Here is a 22,231-nt window from a genome sequence, read left to right as displayed (position 1 = left end):
CAGCACTTGATGGTCATGCAATCACTTGAATCAGCTGTTCTGGAATAAAGGCACATCTAAAACATGCAGAGCAGGGGGGCCTGAGGACTGGAATTGAGAAGCACTGGGGTAGGGTAACAGACATTTTTAACACCTCACTGGACCAAGCCACAGTGCCAGCCTGTCTCAAAACTGCCTCCATCATTCCGGTGCCAAAGAAACCTCAAGTCACCTCTTTCAACGATTACCAGCCTGTGGCACTGACTCCCATCATGATGAAGTGCTTTGAAAGGCTGGTAAAAGAACACATCGTCTCCAGACTCCCCTCCACATTCGACCCGTTCCAGTTTGCCTACCGCCGAAACCGCTCCACTGAGGACGCCATCTCCTCCGCCCTACACCTGAGCCTGGCTCACCTGGAGGAGAAGAACACTCATGTGCGGATGTTGTTCCTGGACTTCAGCTCAGCGTTCATCACAATCATCCCACAGCATCTGGCAGGAAAACTGGGACACCTGGGCTTCAGCACCCCCCTGCGCAACTGGCTGCTAGACTTCCTCACCGACAGACCTCAGTCAGTCCGGATCGGACAACACACCTCCGATGTCATCACCCTCAGCACAGGCTCCCCTCAGGGCTGCGTCCTGAGCCCTCTGCTGTTCACTCTGATGACACACGACTGCACCCCCAGGTTCGCCACCAATCACATTGTGAAGTTCGCGGACGACACAACGGTGGTGGGCCTCATCAGAGACGACAACGGCCTGGACTACAGAGAGGAGGTGGAGCAGCTGATGGACTGGTGCAGAGACAACAGCCTGATCCTGAACTTTGACAAGACGAAGGAGATGATCGTCGACTTCAGGAAGAACCGGCCCAGCCACGCTCCACTGCTCATCAACAGCTCGGCTGTGGAGGTGGTCAGCAGCACTAAATTCCTGGGGGTGCACATCACAAACGACCTCACCTGGACTGTGAACACCACGTCTCTGGTCAAGAGGGCACAGAAACGCTTGTATTTCCTGCGGAGGATGAGAAGAGCACACCTGCCCCCGCCCATCCTCAAGACGTTCTAAAGAAGCACCATAGAGAGCATTCTGACCAGCTGCCTCTCTGTGTGGTGAGGAGGCTGCAGCGCCTCCGACTGGAAGAACGTGAGAAGAGTGGTGCGGACAGCAGAGAGGATCATCGGGGCCCCCCTTCCCTCCATTCAGGACATTTCATCCCAGCGCTGCGTGTCCCGAGGCCGAAACATCGTCAGTGACCCCTCACATCCCCACCATGGACTGTTCTCCCTGCTGCCCTCTGGAAAGAGGTTCCGCAGCATCCGGTGCAGGTCCACCAGGTTCCGAAACAGCTTTTTCCCACTTGACATCAGACTGCTGAACTCTTAACTGGACTGCACTCAAAAACTGGTCTCCACTTCATACCTTGCACATATGCATAGCTAAATAACTTCTATTTTATTGTCATTCCTGCACTTTATATTTTATACTTATATTTATATTTATATTTTATATTGTATTTTATTTTATTCTGGAGTAACCTCATAACATTGGAACCTCAAAACATTGTCCTGAGCCGTATGCAACAAAATTTCGTTCTGTATACACCCTGTGCATGCAAAATGATAATAAAGTCAGTCTAAGTCTAAGTCTAAGTCTAAAAGGTCAGAAAGCTTAATTACTTCCGTTTTTAATATAGTCTGAACTTTAGTAAATATATACATCTGCTTTGAGTAAAGCAGGCAATTCCAATCATGAGTCATTTAATATGTACTTGGGTAACTTTACTTTTTGTTACAGTTAACAAAGTTGGTTACATGTTTAATTCAGGTCATCTGAAAAAACAGCAACTGAAATGAAATTTAATAAAAGAACTGATCTGAATTGCATCAAACTTTCAGACAGATGTTATACATTCAGTGGTGCTTGTCAGACAGAACCCACAGGCACATCTTAGGGCCACAGGATAGGTGTATATTGGGTCAATGTTGGACTTGCAGTTGGGTAGTTTCACGCTGACCATACGTGTCATGTTGTAGGTACAAACTCGCTGATAAGACTCTATGAAAGGGGATTCCAGCACTGGCTTCTGGAAGTAGAAGACAGAAAATAATGTTAATGAATATCAGTCAGTCAAATCAGTCAAATTTTATTTGTATAGCACATTTCACCAACAAGGCATTTCAAAGTGCTTTATATCATAAAAACACAAAGTTATGCAACACACAATGAACAATTGAAACATTACATTTAGTCAAGAGCCATTGTTAAATTCTTAATCCATTTCAAAAGCAACTCTACACAGGTGGGTTTTTAGTCTAGATTTAAAGACACACAGTGTTTCAGCAGTTTTGCAATATTCTGGAAGTTTGTTCCAGATTTTTGGTGCATAGAAGCTGAATGCTGCTTCTTGTTTGGTTCTGGTCCTGGGGATGCAGAATAGTTTTATTATTAATAATGATAATATCAGCAGGAGCAGTAGCACTCATTAATATATAATAACTAAAACTGCAATAAGTTAGAATTTTATACAATTAAAAATTTGTGCAGTGGTTGCACCAACTAGTCGACTAGTCGATTCTTTACTCTGCAATGACTTTTTATACTGGGCCTGTGGACTAATTGCAATCATGTGACAAAACAGATTTTTTCCAAGAAAATAAAAGGAAGTGAACTGGGTGAGTTCATCAGATAGCTCACGTTGTACAAAAATGTAAATAATTTACGAAAGAGAAGCTGAAAATTTCAGCAAAGGCTACCGGAATAGGGGCGTTGCATAGTGCAGTGGTTAGTGCGGCGCCCTGCATATAGAGACTGTAGACCGGGGCAGGGGCGCTGTACAGGGGGGAAAAGTTCTGACAATTCTAAGGGCCCCTGACCAACAAGGGGTCCTCCACAATTTTTTTTCTTCTTGTTCATAGAAATTTTAAAGAAATGGGGTCCTGTCAATTATAAAATTAATTATATTGTGTTTTGTAAAATTATTTTTAGCAGTAAAAATCAAATGTTGCCCGTTCCAGACCAAAAAGCTCACATTTGCCCTGAACCCCCCTGGATCTGCATGACATGGTTCATTCCTGCTTGGAGCGCTTGAGGTGACGGTGTTCAGCAACAGTCAGCAGAAGACAAGAATGACTGTGGCTGTTACTATGCTCCTAAGAAAAATAATAAAGTTAGGTTTTCAAAAACATAGAGAGACAGAGAAAAGGGTAAACGTGTCAATTTGTAACCCAGTTTTTCCCCGAGAGGTGAGTACACTATGTTTTTATTATGCTGCCACAGGCTTAGACTACTAGAAAAGAAACTTACCACTTTTTCTCACTTTCTTCTATTCCTCTCTAATTTGCATTATTTGCCATTATTTTAACTGTCAACTCTTTGTTTTCTTGCACTTATTGTTTTTTCCATAGAAGCTACATCTGGTATGGGATTCTGTTGACTGTGATTCCTTCCTAGAGGAGGGCATCTGCTGACATAATGCTGCCATCAACCTATTGTTCTCCCCCTCCTGCTATTAACTTTTTACTTTTATGAACATCAAAAATAATCCTACATGGGTTGAGCACAACCCAGGAAAGGAGGCTTTAGTCCTCAACTCAGCCGTCGCAGGTTCGAGTCCCGGCCTGGTGACATTTGCCACATGTCTTCCCCCTCTCTCATTACCCACTTTCCTGTCTGACCACTCCCAAATAAAGGTCACTAGAGCCAATATAACATTTAACCTCTTGCACCCTCAAGGGGGGGTAAATTAATTTCCGCCTGACAAAAACATACAAAAATAAATCAATAATAGCCTCACAGTTATCAGATGAAACTTTATAATGCCCAAGCAACTTAAATCAATTTTTTTCACTCATTTATAGATTAACATATTTGCATGTGCATGCTTGTCATGTCATATTGAATTAATTACATCACTCTTATATATATATATATATATACAGTACAGACCAAAAGTTTGGACACACCTTCTAATTCAATGGGTTTTCTTTATTTTCATGACTATTTATAAGGCAAGAAATCCCACTTATTAACCTGACAGGGCACACCTATGAAGTGAAAACCATTTCAGGTGACTACCTCTTGAAGCTCATCAAGAAAATGCAGAGTATGTGCAAAGCAGTAATCACAGCAAAAGGTTGCTACTTTGAAGAAACTAGAATATAAGGGGTATTTTCAGTTGTTTTACACTTTTTTGTTTAGTGCATATTTCCACATGTGTTATTCATAGTTTTGATGCCTTCAGTGTGAATCTACAATGTCAATATTCTTGAAAATAAAGGAAACTCATTGAATTAAAAGGTGTGTCCAAAATTTTGGTCCGTACTGTATATATATACACACACACACATATAGACAAAATTATCTATCCTAATTATCGGAATCAGGTGTTCCAATCACTTCCATGGCCACAGGTGTATAAAATGAAGCACACAGACATGCAGACTGTTTTTACAAATATTTGTGAAAGAATGGGTCGCTCTCAAGAGCTCAGTGAATTCCAGTGTGGAACTGTGATAGGAAGCCACCTGTGCAACAAATCCAGTCGTGAAATTTCCTCGATCCTAAATATTTCACAGACAACTGTCAGCTGTATTATAAGAAAATGGAAATGTTTGGGAACGACAGCAGCTCAGCCACCAAGTGGTAGGCCACATAAACTGACAGAGTGGGGTCAGCGGATGCTGAAGCGCATAGTGCAAAGAGGTTGCCAACTTTCTGCAGAGTCAATTACTACAAACCTACAAAATTTATGTGCCTTTCAGACTAGATCTTGATCTAGTCTGAAAGGCACTTCATGGAACGGGTTTCCATGGTGGAGCAGCTGCATCCAAGCCATACATCACCAAGTGCAATGCAAAGCGTCGGACGCAGTGGTGTAAAGCTGCCGCCACTGGAGCAGTGGATGCACATTCTCTGGAGTGATGAATCGTGTTTCTCCATCTGGCAATCTGATGGACGACTCTGGGTTTGTCAGTTGCCAGGAGAACGGTACTTATCTGACTGCATTCTGCCAAGTGTAAAGTTTGGTGAAGGAAGGATTATTGTGTGGGGTTGTTTTTCAGGAGCATACATGTCATTCCCAAACATGTACAGTATATACTATATATATATATATATATATATGAGTGTGTATTTTGTATTGGTATTATTTAAGTCCTTGGATGTAGTAGTTAATTTGTCAACCAATAATCCCCAATTTCCCCTTGTGAATCAATAAAGTATATTCTATTCTATTCTATTCTATTCTATTCTATTCTATTCTATTCTATTCTATTCTATTCTATTCTATTCTATACTGCCTGACACACATCTAAACCTCTGTCATATATTTGTTTCTGATTCTGTATTCATTGCTCAGCTGTACAGTTAAAACAAACAGGAGGCTGTATATCTTTCTCACTTAAGTTTGTTTTCATCACATCCTAAAAAAGTCCCACATTCTCTGTGTGGTTTCACTCTAAACAATATATCTTGTTTTTGTGCTTCTCACCTCCCATGTCTCACAACGCCCCCAGCAGGCATCAGTAGTGATGAGCAAACCACCACAACCAGGCTTTTTAGCAAGGAAGGTGAACTCCCGAACTGCACATCCAGTGAACTGCTGCAGATTGACAGCTGATACATCGTGAAGGAAGAGAGGTGGTTGACAGGTCCAAAGGAGAATCCATTTTAGCATCAGTGTAGACTTCCTGTAGAGAGAAAATTTTATATTGGCAACATTCCCATTGAACGTTTTCAAAAGCTGTCAGTTGTAAAAGATTTAAATTTGAGAAGTTTAGAGTATTACCAGTTCTTCAGCAGTATTCCACTGCTAAAGAAATGACTTTCTATTTAGCACCCCATAAAAGGACATCAAAAATAGACTATGTCCTCTCTGTCTCAATTGGTTCAGTGGTTTCAGTTAGTTAGAATTCTCAAACAGCCTACCAGACCACAAGCCTATTATTAATCAAATCAAATTTCTTCAGGCACATACTAAAATTAACAGATGGAAGTTCAATATTAAACTATTACATAATAAGGAATGTATTGAACATTTAATACATAAATTAGAGTACTTTATTAAAGTTGGAAGTGTCCCTAATCCTGTTTGCTTGGGTTGTTGTTAAGGTGTCTTGAGAAATAATTCCATTTGTTTTAGCTCCCATTATAAAAAAAAAGTAAAAGTCAAAAAGCTAAAAAAAAAATCAACCTGGCATCAATCCTCATCTGTTCTTTCTGGTTCTATTATATTTAATATATATTTTTACATCTTCACACCCTGAAGCTCCACCTGGCTCTCCTATCTATTCCCTGACCTGCTATTTTCATAATAAAATTGTTTGTTTATTTAAAAAGTAATAACATGTTAATACATATTTCAATACACTAACTGAAGACCTCACCTGAGCTTCCCCAGTTTCTCCACCTTTCTTCAACAGCATCACTATTCTAGTACTGCTATTCTCCTGATGAGACATTACACATAATATCTAATATGTTAAGTAGTTGAGTATGATCAGATATTGTGTAGCCATTGCACACATTGACATTACACTTTGAACAAAAAACTGTTCTCTCAGTCTCATTGTGATGAAACAAAACATTGTGTCTAGAGTAGCTAGACAAAGTTAGCAGTAAAATATTGAACCAATCCAGAATTAAAATGACTTAACCAAAAATATGGTTCCTATATATTAAAGTAAACTGACAAGATGTTATAAACAAGCAATATTCATTGTAACATCCCCGACAGTTTCACCTCATTCAAAAAGGTTAGGGATCTGACTCCCGCTGCTGTCTCCTGCCTCTCAAATTCTCTATAAAATTGTGCTTTTTCTGTCTTTCCCTGTGTTACTCATGAACATTGATCATCTGGCTCGTTTTAATAAATACTGAGATGCTTTGCATTGACCACTTATAGTTCAGTGTGAGCATGTAGAGGGTGAAACCTGAAGCAGGACCTTGCTGCTTCTTCAGGTTCTGTTCTGTTCAGGTTTGCTGAGACAGTGATTATTTCTAAAGGTAATTCTAGAGCAGAATAGTCTTTATTAGCATTTACTCACCAATGCGACTTTATCCTCCTAAGCGTCATATCATCTGTAACTGGCAGCTTCTCCTTGGGATTGAAACTAACAGCACAATAAAACAAAAGGGAAAGTTATTTTATCTAATGAACAACAGCCTTCTTCTTCACTCTCAGATGTTTAGTTACTTTCTTCACTATAGAATTGTCTCAAATGAACCACAAAATGTGTTCATTGTGTGTTCCGCAGACATGAGCTCTCTGCTAATGAATCTGACAGAGCAAACCAGGGCTTTTTATCATCCCTTCTTTTGACATTCGAAAGCTGAAGTCTTCACTTTACTCTCCCTCCCCTGCTGACTCCCTGAACCCCCCAAAGGCCTTTCTACATGCCACTGCCCATGTGCTTTAGTCACCAGCTTCTTTCCACTCCATTACCTTAATTAAGGAAAGAGACTGCTCTTTTGTTAATATCCTTCCATCTGGAAGACGGGCTACAACATACTGTCAAAGTTCCAATCTATGTCTAGTCTTACTCCTTAAAGCTCAATTAGTTGGCTCCACAAACAGACCCCACTCTTGTTCTCACATGCCAGAGGCAGTAATTTCACCCACACTTTTCTATTTTTTCCTTTTTATGACAGCCAAAACCCACACAGCTGTTTAGAAAATGAGGGATAATGCATGTAATAATAATAATAATAATAATAATAATAATAATAATCTTTATTGTCATTATAGAAAAGCAATAAAGTTACATGGATTATAACAAAAATGGGTGATAAATAGTCTAGAGGGTATTTAATGCCCTTTTGGCTACCGGGTATAAACTGTTCTTCAGTCTGTTTGTTGTTTGCTTTAATGCTCCTGTATCTGCAGCCAGATGGCAACAGTTGGAACAAATTGTGACCAGGGTGTGAGGAGTCTTTTAAAATGTTCTTGGCTTTCCTGAAGCAGCGGGAACTGTGAAGTTCTTCAAGAGAAGGCAGAGAGCAGCCGATGGTCTTCTGGGCAGATTTTACGATTCTCTGGAGAGTCTTCCTCTGTGCTGCTGTGCAGCTGGAGAACCACACACAGAGACAATAGCAGATGATGCTTTCAATAGAACATCGTTAGAAGGACACCAGTAGTTTTTGAGAAATACTGATCCTCCTCAGGACTCTCAGAAAATAGTCTCTGCTGGGCCTTCTTTGCAAGTTCTGCTGTGTTTACATCCCAGGCCAGGTTATCCATGAGGTGAACTTCCAGGAAACGGAAGTTTGACAACCTCTCCACCGGCTCTCTGCAAATTTTTAGTGGTTGAATGTCTCTTTTAATTCTCCTAAAATCCACTATGATCTCCTTGGTCTTGGCTGTGTTTCGGATCAGGTTGTTGTCTGTACACCATGCTGTCAGTCGCTTCACTCGTTCCTATAGACACACTCAGGGGCGCAACTACATACTTTCTGAGGTGTATGCGAACATATCACCGGCGCTCCCCTGTCTCCCCAGGTTTAATATGTCTATATAGCTCTCCCTTATTCATGCACTTAAAAAATACAGTAATTAAATTAAAACCATGATGGTATTTAGGTTTGTATTGCCTCCCTAATGTTATTATTCTGTCTGATGTGTGAATAAATTACAGACTATTAAAAAAGAATAAAAAAAGGCTAATATTTTATCATTTAATATATACAGTAAGTGAGCCAAAGAGCCGCTTCCGCCAACCTCTAGAACCGCCTATGGACTGCAGGACTGAGGCATTTTGTTAGCATGTTTTCAATCATTCTTATAGTTCGATAGGAAGTCAGGTTATCCAAACTGGCAACCCACATTAATAAAATAGTGAAATAATATTAACCACAAAACACTGTATTTCTAAAAGATATCAACATTTTTCCTACATAGAAAGCCCTAACAAACTAATGTAGAAAAAATAAACGGTTTCTCTTCACAATATTTATTTATTTACCATTTATCTACTTGTATGATTTGTTCTTTAAATTGCCATTTATATTTTTCGGTCTCAGGAAATGTTTGAGGGATGAAGAGACTGATGTCTGGTTCTTTACATTCTGGCAGGTTTGCAATGTTCCTCTCCTGATCCATTCTGTCTGATATTATACAGCCAGAATGGGTCTGTCGGTGTGTCAGCGTAACTGGAATTGCCGACACATTTTCTTTTTAAATCATCCCTATTTAACTTCACTGAAATTGTTCAGCCTGGAATGTGTGTCTTCCTCCTCACGTCTGTATTTTTGCCAGAGGTTTTACTTCTAAGGACGGTGGAGAATCGGGTGGACATTTAAAAAAGACGCAGGTTGATAGCAGCTCACCGCGGATGCGTAGAGTCCATCTCTAGGCAACCATGATAACAGCGTCCGGGGGTCCTATTTAGTCCCCGTCACGACAATTTAGTTGACCTTAATATTTCCTGTGTTTTGTTTTGGTCATTATTGTTGAGATCTGTGTGACAGCCTGTCACTGACAGGTGTGTCTGTCAGACATGTATAATTCCAAAACTACAACACCCAGACTCTTCAAACTTGGACTGGATTATTCTGCTCTAATGGCAGAATATTTTAATCCATGTTTGTGATTTGTGAAACTTCATTAATGTTCAGATTACTATTCACAACTCGCTCCATGCAGTTTTTTTTCAAATTCAAATTCAATTCTCATTCAAAACCACTTCATTAATTCCAAAAGGAAATTAAATGTTGGTGTAACTCATTCATTTTTCAAAGAGTTATTTTAGATGGTGATGGCTGTTGGAAGCAAAGATCTTCTGCAGCGGTCTGTACTTGAGTTTGAATTTGAAAAAAAAAAAAACTGCATGGAACGAGTGTGAATAGTAATCTGAGCTTTAATGAAGTTTCACAAATCAGATAAAGGTTTCACAAATCACACTTCATTTTATATATTCTGCTATTAAAGCTGAATAATCCAGTCCAGGTTTGAAGAGTCTAGGTGTTGTCGTTTTGGAACGCAAGAAGGAACTCAAGTAGTGTGATCCAGATGCAAAAAGTGGTGAAATCAACTTTTAGTTAAGTTTTACAAATCAGATAAAAATTTCACAAATCACAAACATGGTTTTAAATATCCTATTATTAGAGCAGAATAATCTAGCCGAGGTTGGAAATGTCTAGGTGTTAGGGTTTTGGAATTAGATCAGTTTTAATATGATCCAGATGCATGCAAAAAAGTAAAAATCGTCCTTTATTGAAGTTTCACAAATCAGAAAAAGGTTTCACAAATTCCAAAGATGTACTCTGATATAAATTGAAAATAATCCAGTGTAGGTTTGAAGAGTCTGTGTTGTAATTTTGGAATTAGAGCAGTTCAAGTGTTTTCTATTATTTGAAAATAATCTAGTCCAGATTTGAATAGTGTAGGTGTTGTAGTTTTTTAACTAGAGTAGTTTAAAAATGCAGAAGGGACTGAAAAATGTGTTCAATCTGGAGAGACTAGGAGAAAAAACAGCTATTAAAAGGGTTTATTGATATGAATGAATTAAAGTTCTTTGGTGCTCAGACCCCGGCGGAAGACATTGTGTTGTGAAATGCAATGAGCTTGGATGAGCATTTCCAATGCTGATTAGGGATGTCTTCCCACTGGGCCCGTTCACTGGTGGTGGAGGTCAGAGAAGGATGGAGGCCTGGAGAGCCAAGAGAATGGAGGTGGAAGTGGGTTGAGCACAGCCAGAGAGCAGGTGCTGCCATGTATGAAGGTCCTTATAAGCGTGAGCTTGATCGGAGATTGGCGAAGATGGGGCATGGTCCCAGGCTGACAGCAGATGAGACGGTGATTGGATGATGCTGGTGAGTCTTCCAGTTTCAATTTACGCTTGGGCTTCATGTGGAATCGGCCTTAAGCCATTTCCCGAATCGGAAGTCAACTTCAGCTTCGTGTGTTAAAATGTATCTTGTTACTAGCAGCCCCCTTGATAGAGACACAGAGTATATTTGTTTTGAAAACATGGATATTTCTAATGTTGATTGATTAAAATTGTGAATTTGTTTTATTATGTACAAACACTAGGGTATAGTTTTTGAATTAGAGTTGATGTTTTTAGTGGTGAATGTAATTTTGAGTTCAAACGTTACAGTTGTAAGAGCATGTTTTGGTAGCTTACACTGTCTTTTTTTGCGTACCTACAGCTCTTACGGTGAAACTCATGGTTTACTTCTAATAAACCTCACTGCTCATCAGTAAAACCGCAATCCTTCATGGGGCGGTCTACTACATATAGCATAATCATATGAGATCATATGAGGCTATCTGGCTCCTCTACAGATTCCCATGTCACTTTAAGGAGATACTTGAACCACGTTGCATGGGGAAGTGGGATGATCTTGGGTTTTCTTGACAACGTGTACTTCAGGTCATCAGCAGTCTTTTCTCTGGTACAGTACCCGGGGTTTTTAAGCATGAAGTTGTGTGTTCTCTACCTTAAAAAAAAGCAGACCTCGACCCTTCTCTCTTCTACAATTTCAGATCTATTTCTAATCTTCCATTTTTTTCTAAAATATTAGAGAAGGTCTACAATTAGTTGTTACCATTCGGGTGTCACTAAGCTGTTTCAGTGTGGGTTCAAAGTACAGAGAGTGTACTTCTGAGGGTTTTAAACAGTATATTTCTGTCAACAGCCTCTGGAAAGTTTGTTGTTTTACTGCTTTCAGATTTGTCTTTTACTTTCGACACTGTTGATCACAAAATTGTAATTTCTCATCATGAGCACCGTGTGGACATTACAGGTGTTGTCCTCAATTGGTTTCGGTCCTACCAAACCAAATATGCGTTTCTGTGTAAAAATTCACAGCCTCCTTCCACAGCTCCTCTTCCATATGTGATCCCCCAAGGGTAAAGTCTTGGCCTTCTTTTTTTCTCTTTATCTACTCCCCCTTTTCTCTGTTATTTGGAAAACATGGTATTTCATTTCACTGTTATGCTGATGACTGCCAGATCTTCACTCAGATTTTCACTTGGCACAAAACAATATCATCCAGCAACTCACACACTGCCTTAATGACATAAAAGCACGTCCTTTTCTTAGCTTTCCCAGACTAAGTGAGAAGAAGACAGAAGTTGTGTTGTTTAGACTGAGTTGCTGTCACTTCCCCAGAGTAGATTTTGGCTCACTGTCACCTTATCTCAGGGACTGTGTCACCAACCTAGGGGTAAAGTTTGACTCTGATTTTAAAATTGAGAAACAGATCAACAGTGTCGTTCAAAAAGTTTTTATCATCTTCGCCAAATAGCAAAGGTGAAATCAATCTTGGCAAGACCGGGCTTGGAGAAATTACTTCACACTTTAATCACAGTTCATTGCGATTACTGTAATGCACTGTATGTAGGGATTAGCCATACCTCTCAAACCTGCCTGCAGCTTGTGCAGAGCTGCTGCTTGTCTGTTAACTCAAGCAGACAAGGGACGCTAAGATCACTCCCATCCCAGCTTCCCTTCACTGGCTCCCTGTGCACTACAGAATTATTTTTAAGCTTTTATTTGTTTTTAAATACTTGAACAACTTCACTCCACCACATCTATCTGAGCTGCTTCAACCATACTGCCCACCCCATCCCTAAGATCAGTTGAGTGGTTGCTGCAGAAAGACCCTAAAACTACCTTTGAAGTGATAGGGCATTTGCTGTTGTTGCTCCCAAGTTATGGAATAAGTTACCCTTGAGTGTCAGACAGGCCTCCTGTCTTCCTGTTTTTAAGTAATTTTTAAAAAGACATTTTTATTCCTTGGATTTTAACATACTGTGGTCTTGTCTTGTATGGCACCTCAAAATACAGCTGCCATGTAAATGGCTTTTGTACATTTCATATGTTTGTATGTTTTTTACTTTTCTGTTTTAATGTACAGCACTTTGGCTACCCTAACGGTTTTTGAAATGTGCTATAGAAATAAAGTTGATAGATTGATGGATTGATTGATAAGCTTCTTCAGGACATACTGCCCAATGGCTAAGCATGCTCTGCCCCCGGTCCATGTAATACAATGGACTACACCACAAAAACCATGTTTGATAAAAACACTCCCATGTTCTAATATTTTTTTGAAGTATGATTTATTTGAATAACAAGGTCATCATAATTTTAGTTATGTCACTGTCAAGTAATGAATCATTGGACAACGCATTGATGGTCAAATAAAAACCTCATGAAACAATAATGCTTTCCATCCCATTAGTGCTAAGCAAAATATCATTATTAATGTAGTATATAACAATTTTACTGTGCAGTTAACTTTGTGTCATATTAGGACATTTTGTTAATACATATACATTTTAAAAAGAACAGTTAAAGTTACCATTTTATGGCCCCCTCTGGATGCCTGACACCCTCAACATTTACCCTTACCCTAACCCTAACCCTTACCCTACAACCAAGTGTTTTACATTTTGATTGGGTAAAATGTAAAATTTCAACAAAGTTTGCACCTCCAGCAAGTAATCGTTTCTCAATACCCAAAGGTCCAGACCCTCTGTATGAAGCAAATAATAGAACATGAGTTTGTTTTTCCCAGGCTAGAAAAAAATCGGACTTTGGTTTATCTTATACGTTAGCATATGGCTGATGAAAGGCTCTTTTCTTTAAGATAAATGCACATCAGCTACCATATAAGGGATCAATTATTTATTTATTATAAAGTGTTTACATAATAATAACAATAATGTACAAGCACAATATGAGAAAAAGACTCATGACATTAAGTAAATAACATTAACACATTCATTGTAAAAATAAGTTAGGATTCATTATATATTCTTTATACTTATTACTTTACAAACCAACAGCAAATGTAAGCTTCTTGCAAGTAATGAACAAATTAGCCTAACAATGAGAAAGTACTTTGAAATCAAATCCAAATATTGTTTTTAATGTATTTTCCAGGAAAACAAAAAGTTAAAACAAGTATGGGTTGACAAGACAAAATTATTATAGGGTTTAACACAAGTTAAAACATAAATCCCTTTTTGATTTAAATGTACTTAAAAGGTTTAAGAATAAAGTGATATTTGTTAAACATGCTTAGCTTGTTTGTTTTTTAAACTTTTTTTAAGATACCTTTGTCAAGAATGACTGACTTTGAAAATATTTCTGTAACTCTTCACATAGTGTTGGGTAGAAAACTTTTCTAAGGTAACTGCTGATGTCTGTCCAGCTTGGCATTGTGCAGCAAACTACCAAAATACCAAAATTCCTACTTTTATGAATCAATCAAGTTCTCTACTTAGAAGTACTTTGCTGCTCTGTGGACAGGTTTTTGTTTGTTTTTTACTTTTCTGTCTGTCTTTTTTTGTATTGTTTCATAAATAATCAAAGTGTGGCATCTTATAAAATCATTGAATTTAAAGGAAGAATATTTTCAATTGACTATGTTTTCTTTGTGCTTATGTTGTTAATCAGTATAAAGTACATTAAAGTTGCTCAGCCATTCAAACACTTTGAAACAATAGTAATTGCAAAGAAATGAAAGTGTCATGTAGTTTTGGAATGCTTTTTGAAGCTTTCATTTGTATACACTAGTGGTTGCACCAACTAGTAGACTAGTCGATTCTTTACTCTGCAATGACATTTTACTGGCCTAGTCGACTAGTCGCAATCAGTGACAAAACTGATTTTTCCAATTAGGTGAATTAGTTGAGATGAATTAGTTGAGTTATCTGACAAAGTCAGATAACTCAAATTGTATAAAAATGTAAATAATTTACCAAAGAGAAACTGAAAATTTCAGCAAAGGCTCCCGGAATAGGGGCATTGCGTGGTTAGCGCGGCACCCCGCATATAGAGACTGTCGTCTGGAGTCTGACTCCCCGGTCAAACTCCTCGGTTTGCTGGGCCCATGCCTCTCTCCCCTGCTTCTCTCTCTCTGCACCCTTCCTGACGGATTACTGTCAAATAAACTAGTGCCAAAAAAATTCTTAAAAAAAAAAAAAAGACTACCGGAGTAATGTGCAACAATAAGTCATGATGTCGGGCTTTTTTATCCATCCAACTGATCACCATCTCTCTGCGTACTGAAGCTTCTAACCCGGCAGCTTTACACTCTTATAAAAATACTGTTTAACAACATCTGGAAACAAAGTTCAAGCAAAATTCTGAGCATTTCATAGAGGCAATCTCTGCCGCCATTTGCATGTCGGTTCATCCCGCAGAGTCAGCGGAGCTTCCTGCTGCGCATCAGGGTGGAGGAGCAGCAGGTGGCAGGTGGCATCTATTATTCAACTGTAACCAAACGGGATACGTTCATAATAAGTTTGGTTTGTGATGTTCCAAAACCATCACTGTGGTCAGTGTAATAATTTGACTCCTACTGTATATGTGCAGCTATCCAGCGATCATCAGTATCAGTCGGTCTTTGGATCTGTTTCTTGTTCTTTTAATTCTGCATGATAGACTTAGTAAAAGCGGGATTTTTTTTACCAATATTTGTGGTGAATATAGCTGATAAAGCCTCTAAGTTGTTCTGAGGGGTTTTGCGCTTACGTCACTATGACGTCACCGGGACTAGTTGATGTTGATTCGACTTTTATCACATTGTAGTCGACTTTAAAAATATGAAGTCGTTCAACCCCTAGCATACACTAAGTAAAAAACTTGGATGCCATTGATTAAAAATAGGAAATACTTTGTTTTTTAACAGATTCAGAGTTCCTCAAATAGTTAATATGTTTTGCATTTTCTATATTAAATGCAAAACATTTAATATAGAAAACGTTATTTGAGAAAGTTGGTGTCGGTGTAAAGAGTCCGTTTCCTGGCCATTTTTCTCGCAGCCATCCATATGGCTTATGGTCACTTATGCTAATATCCCAACAGAAAGAAAAAGAAACAAGTTGAGAAATTGTATTTCCATACTAATACAAAATCTTGTGTAAGCTAATTGGTTAAATTTCCTTTCATCGTGCAGAATAATGTCTGACACTGGCTCAATATTGATGCCAGTCTTTGGGCAATCTCCTCTCATTTTAAGGCACTTCATGTTATGGCAGAAGGTGAGCTGTTGTTTTCATGTCTAACACAGATGGACCAACATTAAAATATACTCTAAAAATACTTATTTTTTTCTCCGAGCCACTCTAGGTTAAAAGAGTAGAGACTTCTTTTTGCGTGTCCAATACAGTACTGCTGATCTATAGAATTAGAGCACAGAAAGGTGAGGGGAAGCAGATAAGGGATAAGCAAAACATGGTCGGTGAACTTCCAACTACTGCTTTGTTTCTTAACCACCAGTTTGAGTAGGAAATGGTTTTTTAGGTTAGTTTAAACTGGAAAGTGATGTCAGACAGGGTACACTGAGACTCCACTCAAGTTATGGGAAATGTTTTTTGTTGTGAATTGATTGTAACTAATGTTTTGTTTAATTCTGTATATCCACATAAAAACTCATTGTTCTGTTCAGAATATTTGAGTGTCACACTATTAATTGGGTTTTGTAGTCAGATGTCTGTTTTCAAGTGTCCACATTAAAGGCTGACTGAAGCCATGTTCATGATAGTGCCTTGATACAGTGTATTGAATAACATTTAAACAAATGTTTAAAAAGTTTAAAACTTAAACTTTTTATTCATTTTACATCATGCTCTTCACTTGACAGCTACTATTGTGACATGTTCCGCTGTTTCTGTATCAGCCTTCTATCTGAATTTAGTTGTAGTGCAGAACACTGTTCAATGTGATGGGCAATGCTACACAGCAGACTGCTGATGCAGACTATATTTCATAGCATAAATCATCATTTCATTACATAAATGCATACTGAGTATGATGTCCATACATACCAATCATTTTAAAGGATTTTTTAGACAGGTAGCTTCAGCTTCCTGTAGCAGTAGATTTAAACTAAACCTATCACAGGTTGAACTGTTGACAAGATAGAAAGCAAATAAGATGTCACTGAAGGACAGATTTATTTTTTCCCTTGACAGAGCAAATACAGTTCTGCTCTGTTTCCAATTGTTGTGAGGTGTAAAACAGATCCCTTGGGCCACAGTCAAAAGTCATGGAAGCTTGCATGGGAGGTAATTAGAAGAGGGAAAAGGTGCTGATGGTGTCACCTCTGCCAGCCAATCAGCACCAGACTTTGACTGATGTAGAGTAGAGACACATAATATGATGGCAATGCAGCAAATGACTTCAGATCTAGGGGAAAAAGAGACAAAGAGAGAATTACAGGGTAAATATGTCATATATCTAAATACTGACATTTAGAAACATTGACAAGGAATTTCAAAACCAATTACATCAGCTTGTTTCACTGTTTCAGTATCATGTGTGATGTATAGACAACTATTTTAGAAAATAGTTGTCTTTTTTTCTTGTCATATCTCAAACTTGAAATATGGCAAGAATTTGTTTTCTTACCATGGATGAATACTAACATATTTAACAAAACTACTCTTTTGCTTTTCCAACTGTAATACCAAAACATATAGAGGAATTGTCAGTCAACGTCACATTGTGTGAGCAGCCACTATACTGCACATTTCACCTTCACAAGGCAGGCAACTATTTAAACTATTTACATTTAGGCTAATGAAATAATTTACAACTCGCCACCAGTGCAAATCACCTCTCTTCGCCCGGCGCAACTCCCACATGCAGCTTTGCATGTGGGAGTTTCTGAGGTTTAATTTTTGCACAGCGCCTCTCTACCTCACATTGCCTATGATTCAACCTGCTGCATTAATTTCTGAAGACTTAGTTTATTACCCACCTTGATGGATGCAGCTACATCTTAATTGTCTCTGAAATTGTGACCAAAAAAGGGGGACATTTTATTTGTTCTTTGCACGCTAAATATGAATTTAAAAAAACTTACATTTTAGAAAAAAAGCATAGTTCAGTAGCCAGGTGTGGAAGAAGAAAAGGCCCTGCGATTGTCAGGGTAAGGCAGGCCGATCGGAGTGGCCTGGATCATGCCCGCAGCAGAAACGGCAGCAGAAACGGCAATCAGTGGAAAACAGCGCGTTGGATTGACAGTGGGGCAGTGGGGGAACTCTACCCTCGTCTGAGAGCCGTTTTCCACTGATATCTGCAAGGCAGACTCTTCTGGAGGGTTGCGGAGGAGGTTGCTTGTTTTATGAGCAGTGCTTCTGGTCAGCAGTTGTTTGTGTTTGCAGGGCTACAGCGCAGCAGAACCCAGAGGTGAGCGAGGTGCAGGGTGTGGACCGCAGCCGGTGCAAGACGTAGCGGAGCCGATATTGAGAAAGTAGTAAGTGCTGAACAAAAGGGTTCCTCCTCATGGATCTGGCTGCTTGGATTCCAGCTTATTAAGAGTCTTTAGCTGAAGATGAACAATTTTACCTGGGACTGGGGACATTTTTAACCATTTTATTGTACAGATTTTAACAAGAAAATGGAACTTTTTATTCCTTTTGTGTCCGCTGGGAATAGAATTGTCTCTGTCTCCCTGGGTTCTGACTCCATGGTTCCCCCATGTTGTCTTTGAACTTGGTGTGACACTAGGCCATACTTATCACGAGTTGTGGTGGTGGAAGGCGATGAGATAAACACAGCAACCCAGGTAAGGTGAGAAGATGTTTTAATGGTGAAAAAGGGTACAAATAATCCAAGAAGTCCAACAACCCGGCAGCACAGCAGAGCGGAAGGCTAGAGCTCAGCACTGGTAGCAACAGGTCACACGACTGGAAAAACATACAACAGCTAGACAAAACGCTACATACAACTAGGACCCGACGAGGAACAAAGAACACAGGTGGGGTTAAATACACAATGGGTAATCACGGAAACAAGACACACCTGGGAACAATCAAGAGGAAGACAGGACATCATGGAGACTCAGAGACACAGAAACTCAAAATAAATGCATAGAAAACTCAAATCCCGACAGTACCCCCCCTCAAGGGTGGCTGCCAGATGGCCAAAAATGTCCAAGAAAAACAAAAACACAGTCAGGGTGGGCGTTGGGGCGTCGGACGGGGAGCCAGAGTCCAAAGAACGAAAAACAACCCACCCAGGGTGGGCAGTAGTGAAGAACGGGGCCAAGAGTCCAAAAAACAAAAAGAAACCAGCACAACCAGGGTGGGCAGAGACGCAGGAGGCGGAACCCACGGGGAATGTCCGGCAGGCATCCGCGGCGCCAATGGCGGAACACATGAGGAAGATCCAGCGGATGTTGTAGGGAGCCGGACGCTCGGAGGCGAGTCTGGCGGGTGATGTTGGCACAGGGGTCGGACGTCTGGGGGCGACGGTGGAGCTCTGGGGCCACTGGGAGGCGACTCGGAGGGAGCACTAGGAGACTCGGAAGGAGCACAAGGGGCACTAGGAGACTCAGAAGAGGCACTAGGGGGTGGCGAGGGAGCACTGAGACCACTAGGGGACTCGGAGGGTCCACTAGGGGACTTGGAGGGAACACTGGGACCACTAGGGGCCTCGGAGGTAACTCTGGGACCACTAGGAGACTCGGAGGTAACACTGGGACGACAAGGGAACACTGGGAATGGGCTCTGGGACGATATAGGGGGAGCACCCACTAACTGGGGCAGTAAACCCTCTTACAGGTGCTTTAGACCCACTTACAGGGGCTGGAGACCCACTTACAGAGGCGGGCCATGACACCAGCCGCTCCGCTTGTCGGCCAGGTGACAGGCGGGCCGCCTGGAACCCCATAACTATGGGGACTGTAGCCGGAGCGGAGGCGGAAGCGGAGGCAGGAGCGGTGGCTGCAGAAGACCCTGGAGCGGCGCCTGCACCGGACTCGGGAGGTATGGCGGGTGCTGGAGACGCAGAAGCTGGAGGCGGCGCGAAGGCGGGAGCGGGCTCTGGAGTGGAGGCTGCCACGGAGGTGGCAGTGGAGGCTGGAGCGGAATGCTTTCTCTGAATGTACTCATCATAAAGTTCAAAAATTAATTCCAACATTACTGAGTCTCCTTTAAACATGTCAAAAAGATAACAAAAGTCCTCCTCGGAATTAATGTTTCCAGGCTGAAAAAAAGAAGAAATCTCGGGAAAGCAGTCGGTTATTGTAGGGGTGTGGTTCCGGTTCCTCATGAGATAGTAGTCCGACTCCATCTTTAGTTCCTCCAGCAGCAGCGGAGAAGGCAGGATCGCCACATCCTTGTAGAGATCCCTTTGTGCCAACTCCAACTGCTGCTGGAGCCATCCCTCTCGGTCTGTCTGGGCCATAAACACTGCCATCTCACCTTGTACATGGTCGGGGCCTTCTATCACGATTTGCGGTGGTGGAAGGCTCCGAGGTAAACGCAGCAACCCAGGTAAGGTGAGAAGATTATGTTTTAATGGTGAAACAGGGTACAAATAATCCAAGAAGTCCAAAAACCCGGTAGCACAGCAGAGCGGAAGGCTAGGGCTCAGCACTGGTAGCAACTGGTCACACGACTGGAAAAACATACAACAGCTAGACAAGACGCTACATACGACTAGGACCTGACGAAGAACAAAGAACACAGGTGGAGTTAAATACACAAAGGGTAATCATGGAAACGAGACACACCTGCGAACAATCAAGGGGAAAACAGGGCAACACGGAGACTCAGAGACACAGAAATTCAAAATAAGTACACAGAAAACTCAAATCACGACAGTACTATCCTGGTGCCTACAAATACATTTGATGCCTCATATCCACCCAAAATAACAACAGAACATCTTACTGGAATAGTTCTCAAATAAGCGTACTCAATTTCAGCCGATTTGGTTCATTACCAAAAGATATGCATCAAAATAAAACTTTTTTTCAAGTAAGGTTCTAAGAAATTTGCAGATGAAAAGGAGGGAACATGTAAGCAGAAAGACTGACCTCCTTTGTACAAGGTTTTTGTGTAGACACATCCATATCTCTCGTTTTTGTTTTGAATGTTTCCTAAAGACAAAGATGTGGCAACTGCACTGAAAAGAAACTTATAATTATTTGTATTCTTCTCTATACAGTACAGACCAAAGGTTTGGACACACCTTTCTAATTCAATGAATAGAATAGAATAGAATAGATAGCATTTATTGTCATTGAACAGAATTCAACGAAATTTCCATTGCAGCTCCCGTGCAAAAGGTCAAATATATACAGTATAAATAAGCAAACACACAATAATAATAATAACAATATATACAACTAAATTAACTAAAGGCACTCAACCATCCAAAGAAGTAGCAGCAGGTCCAATTATGGCAAAGTACAGATAATGTGACAGTGCAAAGTGCAGAACAGTGTGGCTGTGTGGGGGTGGGGGATATGTATGTGTGACTGCGAGGTTATGATATGTGTGGGAGGGGGGGGCGGCAAGGAGTAATGGCTCTGACGGCTGTGGGGAAGAAACTGTTTCTCAGTCTATTTGTTGTAGTCCGTATATTCCTGTACCGCTTGCCTGAGTTGTATGGGTTGTATATATATATATACATTCTTCTCAAGTAAGGATGTATTGTATTCTTCTCTAGTAAGGATGAAAAATGCACAGTTCTAGCTAAAGAGCTCCGCGCAACGCAAGTAATGTACCAGCCGGAACACGGTGCGCTAACGCTAACGCTAAATAATAATGCATAAATTAATGTAGCTTTGAGGCAGGTAAATTTTCCTCGAAGAATTTTAATAATCGAGGTACTCGAATCATTCGAGGAATTGTTTCTGCCCTAATATATATATATATATATATATATATATATATATATATATATATAAGCCTATGACTCAATGCCGCATACTTGGATCATTGAATGCTTAGAGATGTATAACATCAACAGGACTCTGAGAGCCTTCATTGCAAACTCGATGAAGCTGTGGAAAACCACCCTTGAAGCCAACTGCAAACCACTTGCACAAGTGTCCATCAAATGTGGCATATACCAAGGAGATGCTCTGTCCCCGCTACTGTTCTGCATAGGCCTGAACCCCCTCAGCCAAATTATCAACAAGACTGGCTACGGATACCGACTCAAAAATGGGGCCAACATCAGCCACCTTCTCTACATGGATGACATCAAGCTGTATGCCAAGAGTGAGCGAGACATCGACTCACTGATTCACACCACCAGGATCTACAGCACGGACATTGGGATGTCATTCGGACTAGAGAAGTGTGGTCGGCTGATCACAAAGAGGGGGAAGGTCATCCGCACAGAAGGGGTCTCACTCCCAGAAGGAACAATAGCAGACATAGAGGACAGTTACAAGTACCTAGGTATACCACAAGCAAATGGCAACCTCGATGAGGTCACAAGGAAAGGAGCCACAGCTAAATACCTCCAACGAATAAGGCAAGTCCT

General features: G+C 40.5%; 2 protein-coding genes and 1 long non-coding RNA gene across 8 annotated transcripts in view; 1 reads left to right on the top strand and 2 right to left on the bottom strand.

Annotated features, from left to right (window-relative positions):
- Positions 1-1,610: 1,610 nt before the first annotated feature.
- LOC116708564 (glycoprotein hormone beta-5-like) lies at positions 1,611-7,298 on the bottom strand. Its single transcript, XM_032546438.1, has 3 exons — positions 7,034-7,298; positions 5,479-5,677; positions 1,611-2,073 (listed from the first exon to the last, which is right to left on the bottom strand). Exons 1-3 carry the CDS (start codon positions 7,060-7,062, stop codon positions 1,882-1,884), a joined length of 420 nt encoding a protein of 139 aa, XP_032402329.1. The 5' UTR covers positions 7,063-7,298; the 3' UTR covers positions 1,611-1,881.
- LOC116708565 (uncharacterized) lies at positions 2,522-8,649 on the top strand. The gene is made up of 3 exons (XR_004336706.1): positions 2,522-2,533; positions 6,474-6,480; positions 7,983-8,649. It is a non-coding gene; the product is annotated as an uncharacterized LOC116708565 (long non-coding RNA).
- A 4,387-nt stretch (positions 8,650-13,036) lies between these two features.
- The window catches only part of LOC116708569 (MAM domain-containing glycosylphosphatidylinositol anchor protein 2-like), a 239,582-nt gene continuing 230,387 nt past the window's right edge, over positions 13,037-22,231 (bottom strand). For all 6 annotated transcript variants that reach the window (XR_004336709.1, XM_032546441.1, XM_032546443.1 and 3 more), the window contains one exon: positions 13,037-17,131. Coding sequence is in view for 5 of the 6 variants with exons in the window: in XM_032546441.1 (XP_032402332.1) it covers positions 17,043-17,131 (89 nt within the window). In the remaining variant the exon portion in view is untranslated. The remainder of the gene's footprint in view (positions 17,132-22,231) is intronic.

The sequence above is a fragment of the Xiphophorus hellerii genome, chromosome 19 (assembly GCF_003331165.1).
Source record: "Xiphophorus hellerii strain 12219 chromosome 19, Xiphophorus_hellerii-4.1, whole genome shotgun sequence".
In the NCBI taxonomy this organism is placed as follows: Eukaryota; Metazoa; Chordata; class Actinopteri; order Cyprinodontiformes; family Poeciliidae; genus Xiphophorus; species Xiphophorus hellerii.
Note: the sequence above shows the minus strand (reverse complement) of the source record. Positions and strands in the feature narration are given on the sequence as shown.

Coding starts and splice junctions, on each gene's coding strand:
- LOC116708564 (XM_032546438.1), bottom strand. CDS start 7,062: ATGACGCTTAGGAGGATAAAGTCGCATTG. Junction 5,678..7,033: donor AGGAGGATAAAGTCGCATTG/GTGAGTAAATGC, acceptor TTCTCTCTACAG/GAAGTCTACACTGATGCTAA. Junction 2,074..5,478: donor GGCGTTGTGAGACATGGGAG/GTGAGAAGCACA, acceptor TTCTACTTCCAG/AAGCCAGTGCTGGAATCCCC.